Raw genomic sequence first — 23,533 nt, forward strand, 5'->3', positions numbered from 1 at the left:
CAAGTCAACAAATTTCACATTAGTGAAATGCATATATCATAATATGCATTATATATATGTGATATGCATATCATAATATGTAGTATATGAGATTCTACTAACTGTAATCGTCTTATACTGTAGGATCAGCAATACAGATGTAATCTGTTGGGCCCATTATGCAGGCATACAACACATTCAGTTATGAGCAGAAATATCATATATTTGGTTTCGAGGGTACGCCAAAGTGAAATAGGCCTATAGACATCCATGTATGAGAGTGTACTACTCACTTTTTTTTTCTTTCTTTTTTTAAATTTAAAGATCAACACAAGCCTAACAATTGAATAGCAGGTCCATATGCTTACATGTCCTCTCACCCATCAGAACATTTAGGCTAATTTAAGGAGATTATCTACATCTACAACATTCCTAATGCAGTCCATTTTGACAGGAATCACATAAAATGTAGGCAATATGGTCAACGTTTATGAAAAAGGTAAAAAAAAAGAAGAAAAGAAAATAGGAATGTCAGGAATGAAAGTAAGGGAACTGGAAGGGTGCTATATTGGCAGAACATTTTCAGCCAAACTCCCGGTTGGTGAGAATCATGGGCGCCACCAGGGTCCACACATAGAGGGAGAGACACACCCAACTGGACGTGATTTTCACCCAAACCACCGGCCACTTGCTGGTCATAGCGTAGTCTGCGTCAGGGCTGTGAGAGGAAAGATTTGTATTAGTCGTAAAGTTCACTAAAGTATAATTTATTTGCGCATACAAACCTCATGGATATCAGTAGTATATATGGGGCCTTTTGCTTTGATCTCATATTTCTTTGATCTCTAAATGAGGTAATAAAATGTATTGCTCTAATGGTCAGCTGTTGAGCAGCTGTCTGTTGAGGAAGTAGGGGGAGTGCCCTATGTTTATGACGTCATGTTTAGCCGTGGGAATTCCCTCCTGTCAAGCTGCTTAAATAATTGCATGGGGTCTGTGGTAGCTATACCTGTCAAGCGCAAGACTGAGTGAAAATGAGTCGTGTTTATAAGAAGAGATCTGCAAGTAGCGTCCCTCAGCCTTGTATCAATGAGTGTGCAGTGGATGGTGATTGGGGTCTTCCAGATCACCACAGCCACCGCAGTCGGATACTTTAGAAGACATGGAGTTACTTCAGAATATATAGTTCAACCCTGGAATTATATTCACCTGACTCATTGAAGCCCTAACAAGTAAATCACCTTGGTCTGGGCCTTAGTAATCATCTTCTACAAAGGTAACAACGAATAATCCAAAAGGGTTCCCAAACTTTTAGCATTTAAAAACTAAAATTAAAATTAAAAAAGAAACCTTGCTTTAAGATTTGCAGAAAGGTGTCATGTTTCAATGTGTCAATGCAACTTTGTAGCATTTAGTGTTAGTGTTAGGGTTAGGGTTGCACCCCACTGTATAAGTGGGGGGACATACGGACCTGTACCAGTTGGTGAGAGTCATCATGATGTAGAGTGAAGCCAGGAACAGCATGAAGTGAAAGAAGGAGTAGCTGTATTGGACCAGGTCCCTCTCGTTGTCCTCTAGCCGCCTGGGCCCGCCCCCTCCCTCCACCTCGTCAGGGGTGCCAGGGACACTCTCCTCCAGGATGGCCTCGTCGTTGGATGCCATGGTCAGCTTGTTCACCTGGCTGGTGTTTGAGGAACGGATGCTGCCAGGAAAATGTTGACATCACAGATGAAGCGAATACAGTGACAGAACAAATGTTGACTGCTACCATGTTTAAAATACTACCGACACATTGTTCTGTTGCCACACGTGTTTCATGAGACAGTGCTGTTTTGAGTCCTCTCTCTATCTTTTCTAGTCTTCTCTGTCTTGTACACAGAGTTCAATCTTACAAACGTTCATCCCGTCCCATCTCCACTGCACTGCAAAAGGTAAAACTAAGTAGAAATAAATAAATCATAAATCAAGGCAACATAGGCTCGTTTTTGTTTTGCTTATTTTATGTCATATTTCCCTCATTTTATTGCTTTTCCCCTTGTTTTGGAGAACTGACTTTTTGCAGTGCGACTGATCCACCCTACCTGGAGTAGAGGATACAGAGGACGAAGATGGCCAAGCCCACGATGCTCTCCGCATCCCACCACTGGATGTACGGGGAGGAGAGGATAGGCTCCTCCGTGCCGACGATCAACACAGCCGTCATGTTCTCTATCTCCAGGGGGGCCACCGTGGCGACGGCGATCTGCTGGAAGATGCTCAGCAGCCTGGGGTTACATTTCCGGTCTGGGGGGGAATTCAAGTTTAGAAATGTTGACATTCACTTTTGAGTTTAGTTCCAGTTCAACATCTGAAACATTTGAGTCCGAGCTCAGATATTTTAAGAGAACATTGTGCAATAGAAATAGATCAATAGAAATAGATGCACAAGTATTAAATGAACAGAGCTTTGCTCTCGTGATTGTTCTGATGTTTCATCTCCTCTCACCAGGCACGTTGGACATGGCCGACCAGGTCAGATACATGGTATACAGGGTCAGGATGGACGACTGTAGTAGACCAGATCGTGGTTGGGATGCCTGAAAACAACAACAAAATGTTGATGGATGAGAATGACATGAACGTCTTATGAAGGACTTTCACTCAAGAGGGTCCGTGAATGAGATGAGATGATGAATATCACCATGGTGGGAGTTGGGGGGGGGCGCTCACCTGTACTCTGGGCAGTACAGACACAACAGAGGCCACTATGCAGAGTAGCATGTTGAAGCTAATGAAGAACTTGTTGAGCAGACATCCCTCTGGCTGAGTGTAGAAGATGTAGAAGAGGACAATGGCGATGAAGGACATGACGTAGTTAAATCCAGTTATAGCGAGTAAGGCTAGAAATAGAAAACAGAATTAGATTAGATTCAACTTTATTATAGAAAGTACTAACTAGACAAACAAAATGCAGTTAAGCATCTAACCAGAAGCGCAAAATAGTGGTATAAAACATTATATGAAACATGACAATGACAGTGATAGGTACAGGTAGTATGGCAAGTACGGTAGTTTCGAGGTATATACAGTTATGAGCTATGTACAGTTAAGGTATCTTATCTACAGTATGGTGTGTGCAGAGGTATAAATAGAGGCTATATCAGAAAGAGGTATGTGCAATGTGCGTGGAATTAGCATTCGAAAACAACAAAACATGTCTCTACATCGTGGCACCCAACATTGGGTCATACTATGTCAATGTAGAGCAGAATCTGTCATCTCCAATCAGCCTCTGGATGTCTTGTCAATGAAAAATAAGTGCACTAGTAAATGAAACATGAGTTAGTAAACATATTACCTGAGCTTAGAATGATAAGGTTCTATCTCCGTTTAGGGTAGTTCAGAGATATTGAGCGTCAAAGTTTTTACATTCCATTATGTTTGGTGAGATGGAATCTTTGCATTTTATTAATTACTAACTAAGAAATGTCAACATATTAAAAATAACACCACACAGGCATTAATAAACACCTAATAGATCAGATTATGTAAAAAACTAAATTTTCACAAAAATGGAGATAGAACCTTATAATTCTAACGTCACGATTAGTCTTCCATAAAGAGTTCTCCACTAGAGGGCCGGACCCACCTGCGTACCAGCCCCTGGCATGGCCAGTCTCCATCTTGTCCACCCAGGCCTCGTTCCAGGAGTGGGCAAAGTCCACCAGCAGAACCAGCTGGATCAGGATGAAGCAGAACGCCCCGCAGGTCCCCACCACGAACCATGCTGCAACCACAGGGAAAGAGAGGCTGTCACCATACTACACATCAACCTGTATACAGTATGGATTATTATAAATACATCCCCAGTCATGCATATAATTAACAACAAGTACAAAGACATCCTAAGAAATCCTTAACGATTATGACAAATTAAACAACTAAAGTATAACAAACTACTACATGTATATAATGTTTTAATGATCAGTTAATAAATCTTACTGCGAGTAAAAGGCCCTTCAGGAATGTAAAAGGCACCGACGGTCACTGCGACCATGCCAGCAATCTTAAAGAACCAAAACCTGGGAAAGTTAAAGGACGTTATTCATCAGGGATTAAATGGACATATATGATATTATTAAATGGACACATATTATTTTTTATTTTCCTATGTTTCCTGTCTATTGTTCTCTCAGCTCCCCACCAAAGGGAAGGGCATTGTAGTCCCGAGCTCCAGTTGGAATGCTATTACTACCTGCATCATGGAATTTAAACAAATATGAAATATGGTTCAAGAGGCCTCTGATAAGATTGGATAGAAACTGTGAGTGAATTGTGTAACATGTATTGAGCGTCCGTCAATGATACATTTTCTCAAGGCTCTGCGGAACACTCTCCCACAAGACAGTGGGAAGGACGTCTTCATTGGAGGACACTGGCAGCTGGCTTGGCACTCTCAGACAAAGAGACTGTGTTCTGTTCACTATATCTTATCTTTCCCTCAAGGGTCTTAGCGCTTGGGGCAGGGTGGTGATTTCATGACAGTTCATCTTTCTTTGTGTATTCAAGTTCAACTGATGCATTTTGGGATTAAACAACTTTTATCTCCTATGAATTGTTTTATCATCACTAAAACCTTGCTATTTTCCGAGAAGCAGTCAACGACTTGTTGTGTTACTATGGGATTTCAATAGTTTTTCAGTTCGGACATTGTGATAGTAGATGGAAGAGGCAGAAGTCCAAAAACAAACAGCCTTACATTCTGATACATTCTGATACTGAACACTGTTCAAAGTCATGCATGTCAAATCGAACAAGTGAAGTGAAACTTTATTTATATAGCGCCTTTCGTACATGGATGCAACTCAAAGCACACAATGTGACTTCCTACAAAACTGGGCCTCTGGGAAGCATTTTGTCTTCTTTTCGCTGTATACTCTGATTTTGAAATCAAACAATTACCATTGGGTCAAAGTACAGATTCTCAGCTTGAATTTGTAATGGATTTTTTAACATGTATGTATGGTAGAATGTGATATAGTCTGTATAGTTGAACCCTAGTTCACCAGTTAACCCTCAGGAGGAGGCTGAAAGAAGCGCGAAGGCCGTCTCTCTTGCAAAGCAGGGACAATGGATGAGGTGGGAAGGTCTGGAAAGGAGAAAGCTCAGCTGGAGGGAGCTCTGGGGAATGGAGGCAAGCAACATCAGCTTCATCATCAGAGCTACCTATGATGTGCTCCCATCTCCAAAGAACCTTCACCAGTGGTATGGTGAGGACCCAACCTGTGCCCTCTGCCCAACTCCAGCTACTCTCAAACACATCTTGTCCGGTTGTAAGACCAGCCTCACACAAGGCCGCTACACCTGGAGGCACAACCAGGTCCTCAAGAGCCTGGCAGCAGCTCTTGAGAGCAAGAGGAATACCATCAACTCCTTGCCCTTGAAAGCAACCAATTCCATCACGGCACCAACATTCATCCGAGAGGGACAGAAAAAGTCCAACCATCCTCCAACCAAACCAGAAGCTGGACAGCTAGCCATGGCCCGGGATTGGAAGATGCTAGTCGATATTGGCCAGCAACTAATCTTTCCACCCGAGATTGCAGCCACCACCCTTAGACCAGACTTGGTACTCTGGTCCCCTTCACTGAAGTCTGTTTACATCATAGAGCTCACAGTCCCGTGGGAGAATTCAGCTGAAGAGGCCTATGAGCGCAAGAAACTGCGCTACACAGAACTGGCAGCAGACGCTCAACAACGAGGATGGAAGGCAAAAGTCTATCCGGTTGAAGTGGGATGCAGAGGTTTCGTGGCTTCTTCCACCGTTAGGCTGCTGAAAGACCTTGGCATCCATGGACAGGCTCTGCGACAGACAATTAGATCACTCTCTGAAGCGGCCGAAAGAAGCAGCCAGTGGATATGGATCAAGCGGAAGGACCCTTGCTGGGCTCAAAGAACAGCAACATGACCCGCTCACTAATCCCCCCCCTACCCCCACTCCCACTTGAGAACCCAGGTCAGAACCCTCCAGGAGGAGGGTGAACAAGGTATGCGGTCTGCTCTAGGCCTGACTCAGGGAAGAGGACACCCCTGCCTTGCATAGTCCCGTGGGCTGCGCCATTTAAACAACCAGGCAATTCTCATGATTGGGCATGGGACACAAGCTCAGGCTTGATCACCCTGTAGCTGGCCGCCTTAGATGAGGGTGTCTAGTGTTGAAAAGGCCGAAACACCCCATGATTCAAAGGTACTCTACTGATGATGTGTCCCGAAATTTAACATCCTTCCCATGTCTGAGATACAGCTCCCATGCCACTCTCAACATCAAGGCAAACCTCATGTGCGTACCATCCATTGGCACAATGGACAGTATAACATCACGTCCCGTGTTTCATAATTCTGAGTATCTGGACTCGTCCAGTGACTGCTGTGAAAGGACAGCTGACAACATAGGAAAGTCTGTGTGACGGCTTGGAGAGACAGCTGACTGGAGGGAATAGACCCCACTGGGGCTGTCATGGGCTAGCTACCCATGGCGGCAGTCTCCGACGCTGTTTCAGTTTGTTGAAGACACCCGCCAAATGCTACAGAAAGTAAACAAAGAAACATACCCCTAGAGCCTGCGAGAGCGGGGGCGCAAGATGGCTCAACGATTGACAACACGGCTACAGACCCAGGAACGGACACGACTACGAGCACGAACACGGCACACGAGACAACCGCAGCAGCAGCAGGACACTCACTTCAGGTGTGCACCTGTGGTTGGGAGAAAATGACATCAGCCAGGGGGTTGAAGATCCACCAAGGAAAGAAAGGGTGCTTGAGAAAGCAGAGACAAGGGCCTCGCATTGACCAGTACTTCTTACGAAGCAACCAGTCAAATCAGTCGATTGAAGCACAGCGACGGGACAAAAACCAAAGTTCGCAGAGCATCAGCACCCCTGTCACTGAGGAGGATAATACAAGCACAGAAATGCCGGTGGAGGAACCTACCCAACCACAGAGACCTCCCAAGGAGGAAAAGATCAAAGGGCACAGACCGAGTGTGAAGTGGCCCAAAGCTGTTGAAAAGAGAGAGTGGGAAACAGTCAACAACGACCTGATAAAAATCCTGGAGCAACAAGTGGGCACAGCAGAGAGAAAGCTTGACCGGATCGGCGATATCATCTACCACTACGGAGAAGAGCGCTTTGGAGTGAACCTTAGGAGAAGTGACAAAGCAACACCAGCGCCAGCCAAATCCAGGAGGCAGCAAGAGATCGAAAGACTGGTCAGAGAGAGAAGGCAGCTGAGAAAGCAGTGGAAGAAGGCCTCTGATGCAGAGAGAGAAGGTCTCATGCTACTCCAGGGGGACATCAAATGCCGGTTGGCAACCTTGCGAAGAGCGGAGAACTTGAGGAAACTTCGCAAGAGGAAGGAACACACAAGAACTCGGTTCTATAAAAACCCCTTCAAGTTCGTCAAAGATCTCTTCGTTAAGGAAAAAAGCGGAATCCTGAAAACTCCAAAGCAGGAACTTGAAGAACATCTGGAAAAGGTCCACCAGGACACGAAAAGGCACGAACAGCTAGTCATCCCACATGACATCCCACCTATTCAACCTCCTGATGTCAACCTGGAGACTGGCCCTCCAAAATGGAAGGAAGTAGAGAATACAGTACGGCGCGCAAGATCAGCATCAGCCCCTGGGCCGAATGGTGTACCGTATAAGCTCTACAAGAACGCACCAGATGTTCTATGCTTTATTTGGAGGCTCATGAGGATAGTGTGGCAGAAGGGAATAATACCTAAGGCGTGGCGAAGGGCGGGAGGTGTGCTAATTCCCAAGGAGAAGGATGCGACAGACATCAGTCAATTCCGGCCAATCTGCCTTCTCAACGTTGAAGGGAAAATCTTTTTCAGCATAATAGCACAGAGGCTGTCCACCTACCTGGTGAAGAACAAGTACGTAGATACATCCGTACAGAAGGCCGGCATTCCTGGGTTCTCTGGTTGCTTGGAGCATACCAGTATGATCTGGCACCAGATCCAAGCAGCAAAGAAGGACAAAAGAGACCTCCATGTCATCTTCCTTGACCTGGCCAATGCCTTTGGCTCAGTTCCCCATAACCTCCTCTGGGAATCCTTCGACTTTTTCCACGTTCCATCATCCATCACTACCCTAGTAAAAGCCTACTTCGAAGACCTGCAACTGTGCTTCACAACAGCCGACTTCACAACATCATGGCAGCGCATAGAAGTAGGCATCATGGCAGGCTGTACAATCTCACCCCTGGCCTTCACAATGGCCATGGAGGTCATCATCAGGGCCTCAAGATGGGTGGTCGGGGGTGAGCGAACTAAGAACGGGATCCGCCTTCCACCTATCCGAGCATACATGGATGACATGACCACTCTGACCACTACTGCAGCATGCACCAGGCGGCTACTTGGAAAACTGCAAGAGAACATCAAGTGGGCCCGGATGAAAATCAAGCCGAGCAAGTCACGAAGCATCTCTATAGTCAAGGGAGAGCTTAAAAACGTGAAGTTCTGTATTGGGGATGACCCAATACCAACTGTGGTAGAGCAACCTGTAAAAAGCCTAGGTAGATGGTACAACGCAAGCCTCAGGGACAAAGACCAAGTGCAGCAGCTAAGGCAGGACATCACCAACAGTCTGGAAAACATCAACAAGACCCTACTGCCAGGGAAGCTCAAGCTCTGGTGCCTGCAATTTGGACTTCTCCCTCGGGTAATGTGGCCACTCACTATCTATGAGGTCCCAATAACAACTGTGGAGAAGATGGAGCGAACCATTACTTCATATGTGAAGAAATGGCTCGGTGTCCCACGCTGTCTGACCAACATCGGCCTCTATGGAAAAGGGGTCCTTGAACTACCCATCACGAGCCTCACCGAAGAGTACAAGTGCTCTAAAGTAAGACTCCAGATGACGTTGAAGGATTCCAGAGACCAGACCATCAGCAATGCTGTACCACCCCTTATAACTGGACGGAAATGGACACCATCTGACGCGGTGCAGCATGCTACGTCAGCCCTGAGGCACAATGACATCGTGGGGCATGTCCAGCTGGGAAGAGGAGGCTTTGGCCTTGCAGCAAGTAAACCAACTTGGCGTAAGGCCTCAACATCAGAGAGGAGGAAAATGGTGGTCGAGGAGGTGCGCCGTCAGGAGGAGGCTGAAAGAAGCGCGAAGGCCGTCTCTCTTGCAAAGCAGGGACAATGGATGAGGTGGGAAGGTCTGGAAAGGAGAAAGCTCAGCTGGAGGGAGCTCTGGGGAATGGAGGCAAGCAACATCAGCTTCATCATCAGAGCTACCTATGATGTGCTCCCATCTCCAAAGAACCTTCACCAGTGGTATGGTGAGGACCCAACCTGTGCCCTCTGCCCAACTCCAGCTACTCTCAAACACATCTTGTCCGGTTGTAAGACCAGCCTCACACAAGGCCGCTACACCTGGAGGCACAACCAGGTCCTCAAGAGCCTGGCAGCAGCTCTTGAGAGCAAGAGGAATACCATCAACTCCTTGCCCTTGAAAGCAACCAATTCCATCACGGCACCAACATTCATCCGAGAGGGACAGAAAAAGTCCAACCATCCTCCAACCAAACCAGAAGCTGGACAGCTAGCCATGGCCCGGGATTGGAAGATGCTAGTCGATATTGGCCAGCAACTAATCTTTCCACCCGAGATTGCAGCCACCACCCTTAGACCAGACTTGGTACTCTGGTCCCCTTCACTGAAGTCTGTTTACATCATAGAGCTCACAGTCCCGTGGGAGAATTCAGCTGAAGAGGCCTATGAGCGCAAGAAACTGCGCTACACAGAACTGGCAGCAGACGCTCAACAACGAGGATGGAAGGCAAAAGTCTATCCGGTTGAAGTGGGATGCAGAGGTTTCGTGGCTTCTTCCACCGTTAGGCTGCTGAAAGACCTTGGCATCCATGGACAGGCTCTGCGACAGACAATTAGATCACTCTCTGAAGCGGCCGAAAGAAGCAGCCAGTGGATATGGATCAAGCGGAAGGACCCTTGCTGGGCTCAAAGAACAGCAACATGACCCGCTCACTAATCCCCCCCCTACCCCCACTCCCACTTGAGAACCCAGGTCAGAACCCTCCAGGAGGAGGGTGAACAAGGTATGCGGTCTGCTCTAGGCCTGACTCAGGGAAGAGGACACCCCTGCCTTGCATAGTCCCGTGGGCTGCGCCATTTAAACAACCAGGCAATTCTCATGATTGGGCATGGGACACAAGCTCAGGCTTGATCACCCTGTAGCTGGCCGCCTTAGATGAGGGTGTCTAGTGTTGAAAAGGCCGAAACACCCCATGATTCAAAGGTACTCTACTGATGATGTGTCCCGAAATTTAACATCCTTCCCATGTCTGAGATACAGCTCCCATGCCACTCTCAACATCAAGGCAAACCTCATGTGCGTACCATCCATTGGCACAATGGACAGTATAACATCACGTCCCGTGTTTCATAATTCTCCCCCTCCCCTTCCCATGTGCCCCCAGCACTACCTTAATTAGGCCCCTATACTTTCTTTTACTTTGTTTCTTTTTATTATTACTACTCGATCTTTTCCGTTTGTAAAGCGTCTTTGAGTGTCTAGAAAAGCGCTATATAAGTCTAGTGTATTATTATTATTATTATTATTATAGTCTGTCTGTACATTTCCATGGGAGCTTCATGAAGGCTTCCAAAACCTGAGTGTTGATGGGGGTGGGGGAGGGCATGCAGTGGTTACCCGTTGTGGATAGCAGCGCGCGGATCTCGGCTGTTCTTGATGTTGAGCGTGATCAGAGCGAAAGCCAGGAAGCACATGCTCATGCCGAAGCACACTCGGTACACGGCTTTGTAGCCGACAAACATCTCACAGTTGACATTGGCTTGGAGGCCCGGGATAGAGGAACCGGCTCCGTCTTCACAGAACCCAGGAACCTACAGGCACAAACCATTCAGGATAAGCTAATATTAACCACTTCATTTATTTTGTGGCTTAAAAATTCATTTTGTAAAAAAATAAAAAAAATAACAAAATAATGGCTGATATGATGCATTTTTGTGTGCCTATCAAATATTGCAATACTCATTGTTTAACCTTAAACATACTTTAAGTGTGCCCACTCTCAGGACATAAGCTGCCCACTCTCAGTAGTAAACAACATTCTTAGGAGCAGGCACATACCATATCAAGTAACAGTTTAACTCTAAGGACATAGGAGCCTCACCCAGTGGTCAGCAGGGTAGAACAGCATGAACACAGGATAGAGCCATGTATGGGAACCAATGTCAGTATTGTAAGTTACGAGGTAAAGCTATTCCCTCTCTGAGAACAAGTATATAAGCTGTAACAAACATCAGTACTATGCTCGGCATCCCTTATGCCGCAGCCAAGCTCGGCATCTCCTATGTCTCAGCCATGCTTGGAGCTTGGACTTAACAGAGCATGCTGCCTTGGAAACATCTGTACAAGAGAATGCAACCCAGATCTGCCTAACACAATGATTACGATTCAACCTTCTCTCTGAGTCATCAATATGTCATTTCCGGCCACCTGACTAAAGATCTCAATATATCAGTGGCTTAAAAATTCTGAGTAGCAGCAAGCAAACACACACACACACACACACACACACACACACACACAAACACACAAACACACAAACACAAACACACAAACACACATCTTGCTTCACAATCACAGTTAAATGTTTTGCTAAATCTAGTGCCGGGAATACCCTGTGCGATTTTAGAACGATTTTAGACCTCCAAACAATCCTCTGTAGGTCAATGGAAACAGTCGGCACATGGATAAACTGGTCTGACAATAATGGTACGGTAGGCAACTAGTGCCCCTCACAGTCACACAGTAAATATACTGTAGGTTTACTTCCAAATGGCATGAAATATCCTCTGTTGTTGATTGTCCCACAGTTGTGCTTTCAATCTCATGTTGCACAATTTGTGCTCCAGCAGGAAAGTAGCCTAGACTACAGTATACACACCAAGGCGAAGGGGCTGCAATGGCCATTTGGTAAATTAAGCACAATTTGACATTTTCTCTCCCGCATATACAGTAGCCCTCTGAACCGTTAATAATCTGTCCCTGATCCAGTCTGGCCATCAATGACCAGGGTAGCCTTGCTTGTTATACTTTGGTGAGTTCCATCTTTGCACATTGTCTAACGGTAGAAGATGAATTAGTATTATTAATAACATATTTATCTACTTTGATGGAACATTGATGTAGCCTTCCACAACGGGATAGGCGTGGCTGTACCCCGTGAAAAGTGAGCATTTGCCAATGGCTCCGAGGCGGGAAAAACAAGACAGTTAAAGGCAATTATAGATTTAATGTAAGTGTTGAGCAGTCAAACAGTTGGTGTTTTTTCATAGGCTACAGTAGTTCATTCACTTAGCAACTGAAACTGTCATTCATTCAACATCACAAGGTGTGATGTGTGAGCTAACTAGGGTGGCTATTCAGAGAGTGGCTATCAAAACCATTACACAGTTGTAGCCTAGTTAAAGTTCGGGAATGAGTAAAGTAATAGATTGCAATGACTAATCTAATTAATATTAGTTTTTTCTCTTGCCTAAATTGTGCATGGGCCCTCTAGCAGCTATAGTGTAGTAGGTTGTTTGCCTTAGTTAGAATCGCATAACGTCAAAGAGAATTTCAATCGTGCAATGTGACAACTTCCATCGCACAGTGTGTACATTCCATGAAACGTCAAGATTAGCCTATAGAGCTCTGTTAAACCGAATAGTGTAGCATATTCATCGACTAAGAATTTGTAAAGTCGTAAAATGTATTTGCAGCATAAAATTAATCACTATTAGTACATGTGTAGACCTATCACTATTCTTATTCGTGCCATTCAAGTATTGAAGCAATAATAATAATAATAATAATAATAATAATAATAATAATAATACATTTATTTTATAAGGCGCCTTTCATGGCACTCAAGGTCGCCGTACAACAAATTTAAAAACAGTTGCAAAATTCAAATACAGAGAAATATACAGTATAAACATAGCTAGCAGCAGAGCAGCACGGGAACAGTAAATCAACAGGGATACGCCTGCGTAAACAGGTGGGTTTTGAGGTGAGTTTTGAATGTGGAGATTGAATCAATGTTCCTGATGTCGGGGGGGAGGGAGTTCCAGAGGCGAGGGGCGGAACGGCTGAAGGCTCTAAACCCCATGGTGGACAGACGGGCTGGGGGGACGGTCAAATGAGAGTAGCCTACCGTTTGTCATGTGACAAAGTGACTCATCATAAAACTACACAGCCGTCACTCAACGACTGTCAACCTAGAGGAAAGTGTCTGTTTGCTCTATACCTTTTTGAGCTGTGCGTCAACCCCTGGCGATAGCATGATGCAGGCGATGATGGTCCCAAGCAACAGGATGAAGGCGTAGATGACCCGCGTCACCGTAGAGTTCCTGCTGCTGGGACAGCATCTGCACATCAGGCATGTGGCACCGCTGCAGAGACATGGTACCTAGGGACAGAGAGGGGGGGGGGGGTAAACCATCACCTACAGAGACATGGTACCTAGGGACAGAGAGGGGCGGGGGTAAACCATCACCCAACATTCTGGCAATAACAGCGTTGTACAGAAGGGCTGTTAAGAACATGATGTCAGTCCAGCCAGACAGTCGAGTCAATTAGATTAGTCAAGATTAATGTAGGCTCAGGCACGTGGAAAGCAACTTCTTCAACGCAGTAGTTCTAAATGGAATAGGGCCGATAAATATGTTAACCTGCAAAAATTCATGAAATATCCCAGAGGAAATGTAGAAATATATAGACTACTAAAGTACTTTGTGGTAGTAAAACAAATAATCTGCTTGAGGTTTGGATGCACCGAACCTGACTAATACATTGAGTAGGTTTGTTACAGAACATCGATTGCTTCCACAGGTCTAAACTGATGCGTGTCGTGTACCTTTAAGACACCTGACTCAGAGTGCTGTAGCCTGGGAGATTGTAAACAACTTATGTAACACCCCAGACAGACAAGGTCGGCTTAGAGCAGGGATGTTATAATGGATGACAGATCCCCCTTACCACACGATGGATGAGGCCACCCAGCCAGGGGTTAACTTCAGGCCAGCTCTCAGGCGGTCAACAAGGCATCAGGAGATAGGATAACTGTCAAATATGTTAACAGTAAGATGCATCTGGAAAGACTATGGTATTTAGGCCCGTGTATTTCAGTGACTAAATCACAAACCGTAGCAAACTGAAGCCCCTATTCATGTTGACATGAATATGGTGGTGTATCTGTTACGGTACATGTGGGAAAACTAGGGTTAGGGTTAGGTGCTAGGGTGCTAGGGTTAGGTGCTAGGATGCTAGGGTTAGGGTTAGGTGCTAGGGTGACTTAGTACATGCTGGCATGTCTAACCCTAACCCTACCCCTAACCTTAACCCTAACCCTAGTTTTCCCACATGTACCGTAACATATCTACTGAATGCACTGAGATGCTCATGTTTCTGACTAAGGGCCTTGACCCAAACTCACTATCTGGGTCTGATACAAAGTAACACAGTAACAATGCCAACCTTTGTGCCTTTACAGTACATTGTTGCATAAGTCGTCATAAGATAAAAATGTTTCCCCCCTACATTAAAGTACGACTACCTCTGTGAGGTGAATATAGGTAATTATATATTCTATCTTGGTAGTATTGGTCCTCATAAGAGATGATGTCAGGGCCTATTTTTAAACAGGTTTAATCATGTGCCTTTGTTTGGGAATTATGGTAACAAAGCACGGTTAATCCCATTAATCATGAGTAGAGCAGATGACCAATGGCATGATAGATGGTATGGTATGATAGATTAGCTCTTTCACATTTACAGTAGGTCAATATTTGTGAATAAATGTTTGCTAACCATAATGAAAAACCAATACAGATGTAAAAGACGTGATAGATCTCAAATGTCCAATGATGTGAAGACAATGATATGTAAAGAATATGAAGATCTGAGATTTGCCAGGCCTATATTTGAAATAAATCAGATTAACAAGGGCCTATAGGACTATTATCATCCAACTCTTTTTACTTTCACTTTGTCATTTTTATTCTAGATTTTAGGCACAGAAATAAGCCTTATACAAGCCTTAATATATATATAAGCCTTAATAAATAAGGCTTATTAATAAATAAGGCTTATTTAAGCCTTAATAAATATATTTGTATTCTAGATTTTAGGCACAGAAATAAGCCTTATACTGGCACTGACTTGTTGCTTAACTGTTCGTGACATCATCATCTTGACAACCGTTACTTATTCCAAAAAGGCAGAGAGTTGACGCCTAAACCACTCTAGATATTGGATGCATTCGTCATCATATATTTGATATAAATAACATACCCAGCTTGCGACAGAAAAGGCCCCCAAAACAGCTCCCATAATTTGGCGCAGGGGGGCTCAATCTGTCTATCCGTTATCCTCCTGCAAGGCGACCCGCTTGTCTTCTGTCCCTCCAGGTTTGATTCTCAACAATACAAGTAACAGTAGCAACTTTTCACACAAGTATAAACTGTTTACTAAGAGAATGTTGTCACATGCAACAGTTGTTGTGATGTAAGCGGCACTAGTTCCCTCTCCAAACTGTCAATGCGCAATCTTGCTTTGCTGTGATATTTTTTTTTCTCTTCAGACGATGCGTCACCTATGATGATGTCATCACGTTAAGATAAGTACAAGTCTGGATACACTGTATGGCTGCGTTCGTCAATTCGCCGGAGCGCACACTGGGTTAAACATAATAAAGGGACCGTGTGATTTGATTGGACAAGAGGCATTCCATGAGTGCTGGTCAGATTTCGAACGCGAATTTACGAACGCAACTCTTGTGGCTGCGAATGTAACCACCTGACGACGGAAACATTGTAGCTGTCTGCTTCATTTGAGTAAAAGTTAAGATTGTGTAACTGATGGATTAGTAAACGTTATGATATTTGATTACAATAACACATATCGTGAGTTTAGAATTATAAGGTTCTATCTCCGTTTAGGGCAGTTCAGAGATATTGAGCGTCAAAGTTTTTACATTCCATTATGTTTTGTGAGATGGAACCTTTGTATTTTATGAATTACTAACTCAAAAATGTCAACATTTTAAAAATAACACCACACAGGCATTAATAAACACCTAATGGATCAGATTGAAAAGGAGGTACAGGACCCCGGCCGCTAAGACAAACAGACTGAAGAACTGCTTCTGCCACAGGGCCGTCAAGGCCCTGAACACAGCAAAGGCCTAAGTTCTGGGCCCAGGACAGTCCGGACGGATTGTATGGCAGCTAGTGCTGAGGCACAAACATGTACATTTCAAGCCTGCAAACTGTGACACTTTAAATAACGTGAAAAAATACTTTTGTGCAATATGACAACCCTAGTTGACTATCTGTGCAGTATAGTACAGTGGATTGTGTACATAGCCTTTATTTATGTAAACCAGCTCCTTACCTTCTTGTGATTTTATTCTTTTTCTAAATGTGTTTTTTTCCCCTTTCCTAACACCAGGGGAGCCACCCCTCCTAAATTTCGTTGTTTGGTACCTGTACTGTAGCAATGACAAATAAAGTCCATTCCATTCCATTCCATTCCATTATGTAAAAAACTCAATTTTGACAAAAATGGAGATAGAACCTTATAATTCTAAGATCACGATATACTGTAGTTTTGTGTTCATTTAACTAAGAAGTACTTAAATAAATCACAGATAAAAACTTCCAACGTTTCCTTTGAGCAACAGTCTGATGTGGACTAATCTGTTCTACAGGAAATATTGTCCAACATCTTGATGAAAGATACAGTGCTGCATTTAATGAAATATGCTCAACATAGCTAGAAAGAAATATAACAACGGACATATTTGTACATAAAGGAAACACATACAGTACAGGCCAAAAGTTTGGACACACCTTCTCATTCAATGTGTTTCCTTTATTTTCATGACTATTTACATTGTAGATTCTCACTGAAGGCATCAAAACTATGAGTGAACACATGTGGAATGATGTACTTAACAAAAAAGTGTGAAATAACTCTAAATATGTCTTATATTCTAGATTCCTCAAAGTAGCCACCCTTTGCTTTTTTGTTGTTAATCAAATAAAAATGTTGTTGTTGTTAATAACATATATAATAATAATATTAAATATATATATAATAACATATTATTATTAACACAGATTATATTAAATATTATAATATATTTTATTAACAACAAAAAAGCAAAGGGTGGCTACTTTGAGGAATCTAAAATATAAGACATATTTAGAGTTATTTCACACTTTATTGTTAAATACATAATTCCTATGTGTTCATTCATAGTTTTGATGCCTTCAGTGAGAATCTACAATGTACCAAATAGTCATGAAAATAAAGGAAACGCATTGAATGAGAAGGTGTGTCCAAACTTTTGGCCTGTACTGTACCTAGAAAGAAATATAACAACGGACATATTTGTACATAAAGGAAACACAGACGTCTGAGGTGTGTATAAAACATACAGGCTATTCATTGGCATGACAGAAACTCCAAGAAACAAAGTCGATGCATCGTCCATAGGTAGATGAGGCGAATGAGGAGGACTTGACGCCACCTTGTGGAAGTTCTGCTGTATTGCACTTCCATAATACCCCGTCCATATAGTAGGTTCAAGAGTGATGTCTCTGTAATATCGCTGGACAGCTCAGTCTCCTGGTCAACAGCTCCCTGGTGTGTCCACATTCACAACAACATCTTTGACCGGCTGAGGAGGGCCCATACTCCTTCAAAACCTAATGCAAGGAGACAGGAGAAAAGTAATTAAAACAAACAGATTATTCTCGTCCTACAAAGAAAGGCTTTATATAACGACACCTTTCACCTTTAATTTCGACAACCATGAAGCTATAACTGTCCTGTTATGTAGTGCAATGTGCAGTTCATGGCGAGGTCAGACATGCCCTACGCACACAGTGCTCACCTTCCTGTCTGGTGTATTTCTGTTCTCCTTACGATTCAGCGCCCCCGGTGAGAGGCTAGGGCGGGAAGACGGCTCAAATTGGACTCTGGTTGCTCTGCTGTTGGCACTTTTGGCGCGACCGCCACTACGGTCCCCTGTGCGGCCGGAGAGGGCAGCTGGGGCAGACTTGGACCCCCTAATGGACGGAGGACGGATGGAGGAGGCCGAGGTGGAGGTGGTGGAGGAGGAGAAGGAGGGGGTGGTCTGAGGCCTGCTGCCGGGACCCCTCTGGCTGAGCCTCTTGTTCATGAGGAAGGCGAAGGTCCTCTGCTCCTCGCTCAACTGGCGCATACGACTGAGACGCTGCTGCTCCAGACCCTTCAGGGTCTGCAGGGAGGGGGGGGGGAGAGGGACATGGGGGAGGGTGGGGGGGTGGGGGGGGAGTCAGGGACATGGGGGAGGGTGGGGGGGGGAGTCAGGGACATGGGGGAGGGTGGGGGGGGGAGTCAGGGACATGGGGGGGAGTCAGGGACATGGGGGAGGGTGGGGGGGGAGTCAGGGACATGGGGGGGGGGGGAGTCAGGGACATGGGGGAGGGTGGGGGGGGAGTCAGGGACATGGGGGGGGGGGAGTCAGGGACATGGGGGGGGGGGGAGTCAGGGACATGGGGGGGGGGGGAGTCAGGGACATGGGGGAGGGTGGGGGGGGAGTCAGGGACATGGGGGAGGGTGGGGGGGAGTCAGGGACATGGGGGAGGGTGGGGGGGGGAGTCAGGGACATGGGGGAGGGTGGGGGGGGGAGTCAGGGACATGGGGGAGGGTGGGGGGGAGTCAGGGACATGGGGGAGAGTGGGGGGGAGTCAGGGACATGGGGGAGGGTGGGGGGGGAGTCAGGGACATGGGGGAGGGTGGGGGGGAGTCAGGGACATGGGGAGGGTGGGGGGGAGTCAGGGACATGGGGGAGGGTGGGGGGGAGTCAGGGACATGGGGAGGGTGGGGGGGAGTCAGGGACATGGGGGAGGGTGGGGGGGGGGAGTCAGGGACATGGGGGAGGGTGGCGGGGGAGTCAGGGACATGGGGGAGGGTGGGGGGGAGTCAGGGACATGGGGGAGAGTGGGGGGGGGGTCAGAGACATGGGGGAGAGTGGGGGGGGGTCAGAGACATGGGGGGGAGTCAGGGACATGGGGGAGAGTGGGGGGGGGTCAGAGACATGGGGGGGAGTCAGGGACATGGGGGAGAGTGGGGGGGGTCAGAGACATGGGGGGGAGTCAGGGACATAGGGGAGAGTGGGGGGAGAGTCAGGGACATAGGGGAGAGTGGGGGACAGGGTCAGGGACATGGGGGACGGTGGGGGACAGGATCACTAAACGGCCATGCTGGCATTGACAAGAGTGACAGTCAGGACTATTGAGTAAGGCATGAGCATGTTCTTCATCTACACTGAAGGTTAAGGTTACTGTAATGATTAACACATTAAGGTTAATGTAATGATTAACACATTAGCATTTCCTGGTGAGAACGTGCTGTACTTTCTGGCACGGCTAAATAGTGACAGCCTAAGGACGGTGAATTGAAGTAATGAAAGATTGGAATGTTTTTGTTGCTGTTCTCATTCTCTGTTGGTCCTCTGGGACAGCACAAAAATACATCTAAAGGAACACAAATGACATTATTGGGGTTGTAACTGTGTGACTGGATTTCACAGTTGCTATTTATCTCCGTTTTGGGGACATTACGTTTGCCAATTGACTTGAATTGCACCTCTCACATCAAAGGATGTTCAGCTGAGAAAGAGCATTTTCGTCAACCTTTGTGTTTTGACACAATGGGTGCGGACTCTGTCGTTCTTTGAAAACAGAGGTCAACTAAATTCCTTGTGCTGGGTTGCCAAACAAAAGTAAACTAGGCATGAGTTGTAAAATGTGCGATGGAGCTTGGTGATTTGTATAGAGTTTCTCTACACTTGCTGTAAGCATTTCAATACATGAAAATAAAATAGGCATTGCAGTTGAGTTTAATAATTCATTGAATTTAGTACACACTGAAATGTCTGATTTTGATCAAATAAAAATAAAATCTATGGCCCACAGTTGTATAATGAATGAATGAATGAATGAATGAATGAATGAAAGCTTTATTTCGAACATGTGAAAAAAGAAATAGTTATAACAACAAAAAACAAAACAACAAAAAACCAAACAAAACAAAAAACACTTTTTACTTCACATGTCCGAAAAGGAGTAGGAAGAAGCATACGTTTATTTAATCCTACCCCTTCTCCAATACTCAGAGATTAATAATTAATAATCTGCAGTTTCAATATTAATATAATATTTTAAAAATTAAATCAAATTTATTTGAATTAGTACACACTGAAATGTCTGATTTTGATCAAATAAAAATAAAATCTATGACTATGGCCCACAGTTGTATAATAATCTGTGGTCACTCCCACAAATATGATGTTGTGTTGAGAAATTCAGAACGGTTCCTTAAGAAACCATCAAACAACGCGCGTCTGGTTAACGGGAAAATGAACAAGTCACCGCAGAGACAATTATTGACATAGTTAAGGGAGAACTTCCGTGACTGGAATGGCTAAAAGTCACGTGATATTTCTTCTATTATTCTATATATTTCGGAAGGAATACGATGTGAATACTGATGGCCTTATTCAACCTGCTAACAATTAACATCATGTCAAGATTAATCATGCAAAACTACATCTGAATGAATACATACGCATTTATGAATGAAGTTTATACTTTAATAGTAAAATATTACATGTTTTAAAAAAGTATTAAAATTATTTTGCAAATACTCTGAACCAAGTAGCATATTCTGGACGTAGAGAGAGAAAACAATTGATTCTTCCCAAATGAAAAAAATGAAGGAAAATGAAATCACTTTACCTTCATAAGTTGCTTCTGTTCTTTTATGAAATTATTGTTCACAGTTTGAGACGCGGTCATCAAATCAGAGGCGCAGAGGGAATAAATCGGATCACTTCGGTACAGAACGTAGAGTGAGAAGGATGGGTTGGCATCCATTTCGAATCCAAGCACACTCAATCGGATTAATGAACTGAACTACTTAATTTTAAATATTTAAAATAAAGTATATTCCAGGAGATGGAAGAGCAGTGGAGCACTACACTTGTTGAGGCAGCCAGGCAGCCTGTCCGTGACCTCACCAGAAAACACCGTGTCCCCCCGCATAACACCATCCCCCCAGACACACACGACCACCCCCCAGACACACACGACCACCCCCTTCATTGACAGGAGGTGGGAGCAAAACAAACGCAAAACAAACGCATAATTTCCTAAATAAACGCAATAATACTTTATTTGTATTTTCTAAGTTGGCTACTTTAATTGTAGTCTCAACTAGAATCATTAATCTAGGATACGGTGTCCTATATTGCAGCCCTTGTTTGTGTCCAATTGCACCACCTAGTGGACGTTTACGGTTAGTAAAGGTAATCTCTCTCTCTCTCTCTCTCTCTCTCTCTCTCTCTCTCTCTCTCTCTCTGTTTGGATATGTGTCTGCAGACGTTTGAACGGTCAAATATTGAACAACTACAGACAGTTTCTGGATATTATGCCAGGTTTGTCTCTGTCTGTGAAAAATACACAGAGGGAGAGAATTGCGTCATCTGATCTCTCCCATACAGAGAGAGTGTGTGACCTGTAATGGATTTTTTTCATCTTATAAATGTTTTAACATTATATACATGTATTGTATGTATTCCTGTGGTATTCATTTCCACACAGAATGTGACAGTATGTTTCCCCGAGGAGTGTTACTGTGGGTCCGGGATTGTTGTGGGTCCGACTGTCCTGTTTGTGAACACAGAGCTGTTTGGGCCTTGTGTTCATAGACAGTTCGTTTAGGACTCGCTGTCTGTCCCACAAGAACATACTCCCTGTTCTCAGACTCGTTATCAATGTTATGACTATGTTAACAATATATCAATTGTACTATGTGAGAGTTTTGTGTCAGTCATTGAAAGCTTCCCATTGAGAAGTTGACTGTCCGCTCTCGAGCTGTAAAAGATCATTTTCTTCAATAAATACTATACCTAGATTTAAAGCAAGTTCCTATCTTGAGTCTCATTAATTAATCCACGACAGACCCCATAGGGTTAAGGCTGCTTTGTGGGGTTTTCAGCAGACGTTTGGGTGTGTTTTACCAGAATGTGTCATTTACATTTCTGTCTCAATGTATACATCCACACACACACACACACACACACACACACACACACACACACACACACACACACACACACACACACACACACACACACACACACATTTTAAATGCTTTATTTATGTCCACATAAATGTACAATATCTAAAGGACATAAATACTATCAGTGCATTTTGACATTATGAAAACAGTCAGTTACAGTAGGGCTGAGCCAACAACCACTATGCCTACACATAGGATGTTATTCAATATTGTTTTACTACTTACTAAGTTTCTTGGATGGGTTCAGTTTACAAATGTTTGCCTGGTGACTGTGACATGACATGACTAGTTTTAGTTTCAGTTTAATAAACTTGCTCGCTAGTCATGTAGATACTTGCTATGAAGACGCATGTCATCATCTTCGGCATTCTCTGATCCAGGAAATGCATCAGTTTACTGGAAATGTCAAATGCAATGACTGCCCAAACCTGCCCAAACATTTCCGTTCATATCGTATCCTTCAATTGTAGTGAATTGGCCATACTTTCCCACTGGTGTCAGAACTACAGAATCACTCCCCATCTTCCATGGACTGAAGACCCATCTCTTCAGGCTACACATTAACTGTCCCTCATGAGACATCTACTACCCCCTTGTACTGTTTACCCAGTGAAAAATATATAATTCTTCCTTTTTCTAGCACTATGACTGCCAATGGCCACAGGCCAAAACAAAGATTACTTTTTCCTGCTATGACTGGTGGATAGATGATTCACTTATTTAGTCAGTTTATTGTAAGTCACTTTGGATAAAGGTGTCTGCTAATGCTGATGCACTGATTTCTACATTTGTCTGGGTTAAAAACACAGACGTTTTCCCCCCACACAATACAATAAATATTTTCAATTTTAATGGTGGCCAACAGTAATTTGTGCCAAATGGGTATACAGTACTGTACAGTAGAATTCACCTGAGTAGACCTCAGTCTTTTGCTCCCACATGCAGTTATGCCAACAAAACACCATGTCAAAAGAATAAAACACCCTCCTGGTTAGACAAGCACACAGATAAACTCAACCGTGACCCATCGTGCCACAATACACAGTATATGCCATTGCAGTCTAAACGGCCCACAAAAGCTATGAAAGGCTCTGGGCAGAGGGAGAGGGAGAGGAAATGGGTAGCAGGAATGTGGAATTAGAACTATTTTTGATTCCTGTCCAGTAACTATTTACATTGCAGTCCACTGTCTGTGACATCAGAAGCCAGACTTTATAAATGAATGGACAGAGGCAAGCACTAATGGAACCATAGCTTTCCTGAGGAGACAGACAGAGACAGAGACAGAGAGAGACAGAGAGAGAGAACACTGGCTAAGCTCTTTCG

General features: G+C 44.4%; 2 protein-coding genes across 3 annotated transcripts; both read right to left on the reverse strand.

Moving 5' to 3' along the window:
* Positions 1-238: 238 nt before the first annotated feature.
* On the reverse strand, positions 239-15,600 carry serinc3 (serine incorporator 3). The gene is made up of 10 exons (XM_080545568.1): positions 15,365-15,600; positions 13,320-13,481; positions 10,715-10,908; positions 3,961-4,040; positions 3,608-3,745; positions 2,689-2,858; positions 2,465-2,555; positions 2,061-2,262; positions 1,451-1,681; positions 239-697 (listed from the first exon to the last, which is right to left on the reverse strand). Exons 1-10 carry the CDS (start codon positions 15,401-15,403, stop codon positions 562-564), a joined length of 1,443 nt encoding a protein of 480 aa, XP_080401694.1. The 5' UTR covers positions 15,404-15,600; the 3' UTR covers positions 239-561.
* Positions 15,601-16,805: 1,205 nt separating this feature from the next.
* On the reverse strand, positions 16,806-21,080 carry LOC308170733 (uncharacterized protein). Of its 2 annotated transcripts, none has more exons than XM_080545569.1 (4): positions 20,863-21,080; positions 17,973-18,338; positions 17,440-17,784; positions 16,806-16,846 (listed from the first exon to the last, which is right to left on the reverse strand). In XM_080545569.1, exons 1-3 carry the CDS (start codon positions 20,998-21,000, stop codon positions 17,662-17,664), a joined length of 627 nt encoding a protein of 208 aa, XP_080401695.1. In that variant the 5' UTR covers positions 21,001-21,080; the 3' UTR covers positions 16,806-16,846; positions 17,440-17,661. The 2 variants fall into 2 exon arrangements, with proteins under 2 accessions (XP_080401695.1, XP_080401696.1); XM_080545570.1 differs by having other exon boundaries at positions 17,440-17,772; positions 17,964-18,338.
* Between the last annotated feature and the right edge of the window lie 2,453 nt (positions 21,081-23,533).

This window comes from Nansenia antarctica, assembly GCF_963989245.1.
Source record: "Nansenia antarctica genome assembly, chromosome: 15".
Taxonomy (NCBI): Eukaryota; Metazoa; Chordata; class Actinopteri; order Argentiniformes; family Microstomatidae; genus Nansenia; species Nansenia antarctica.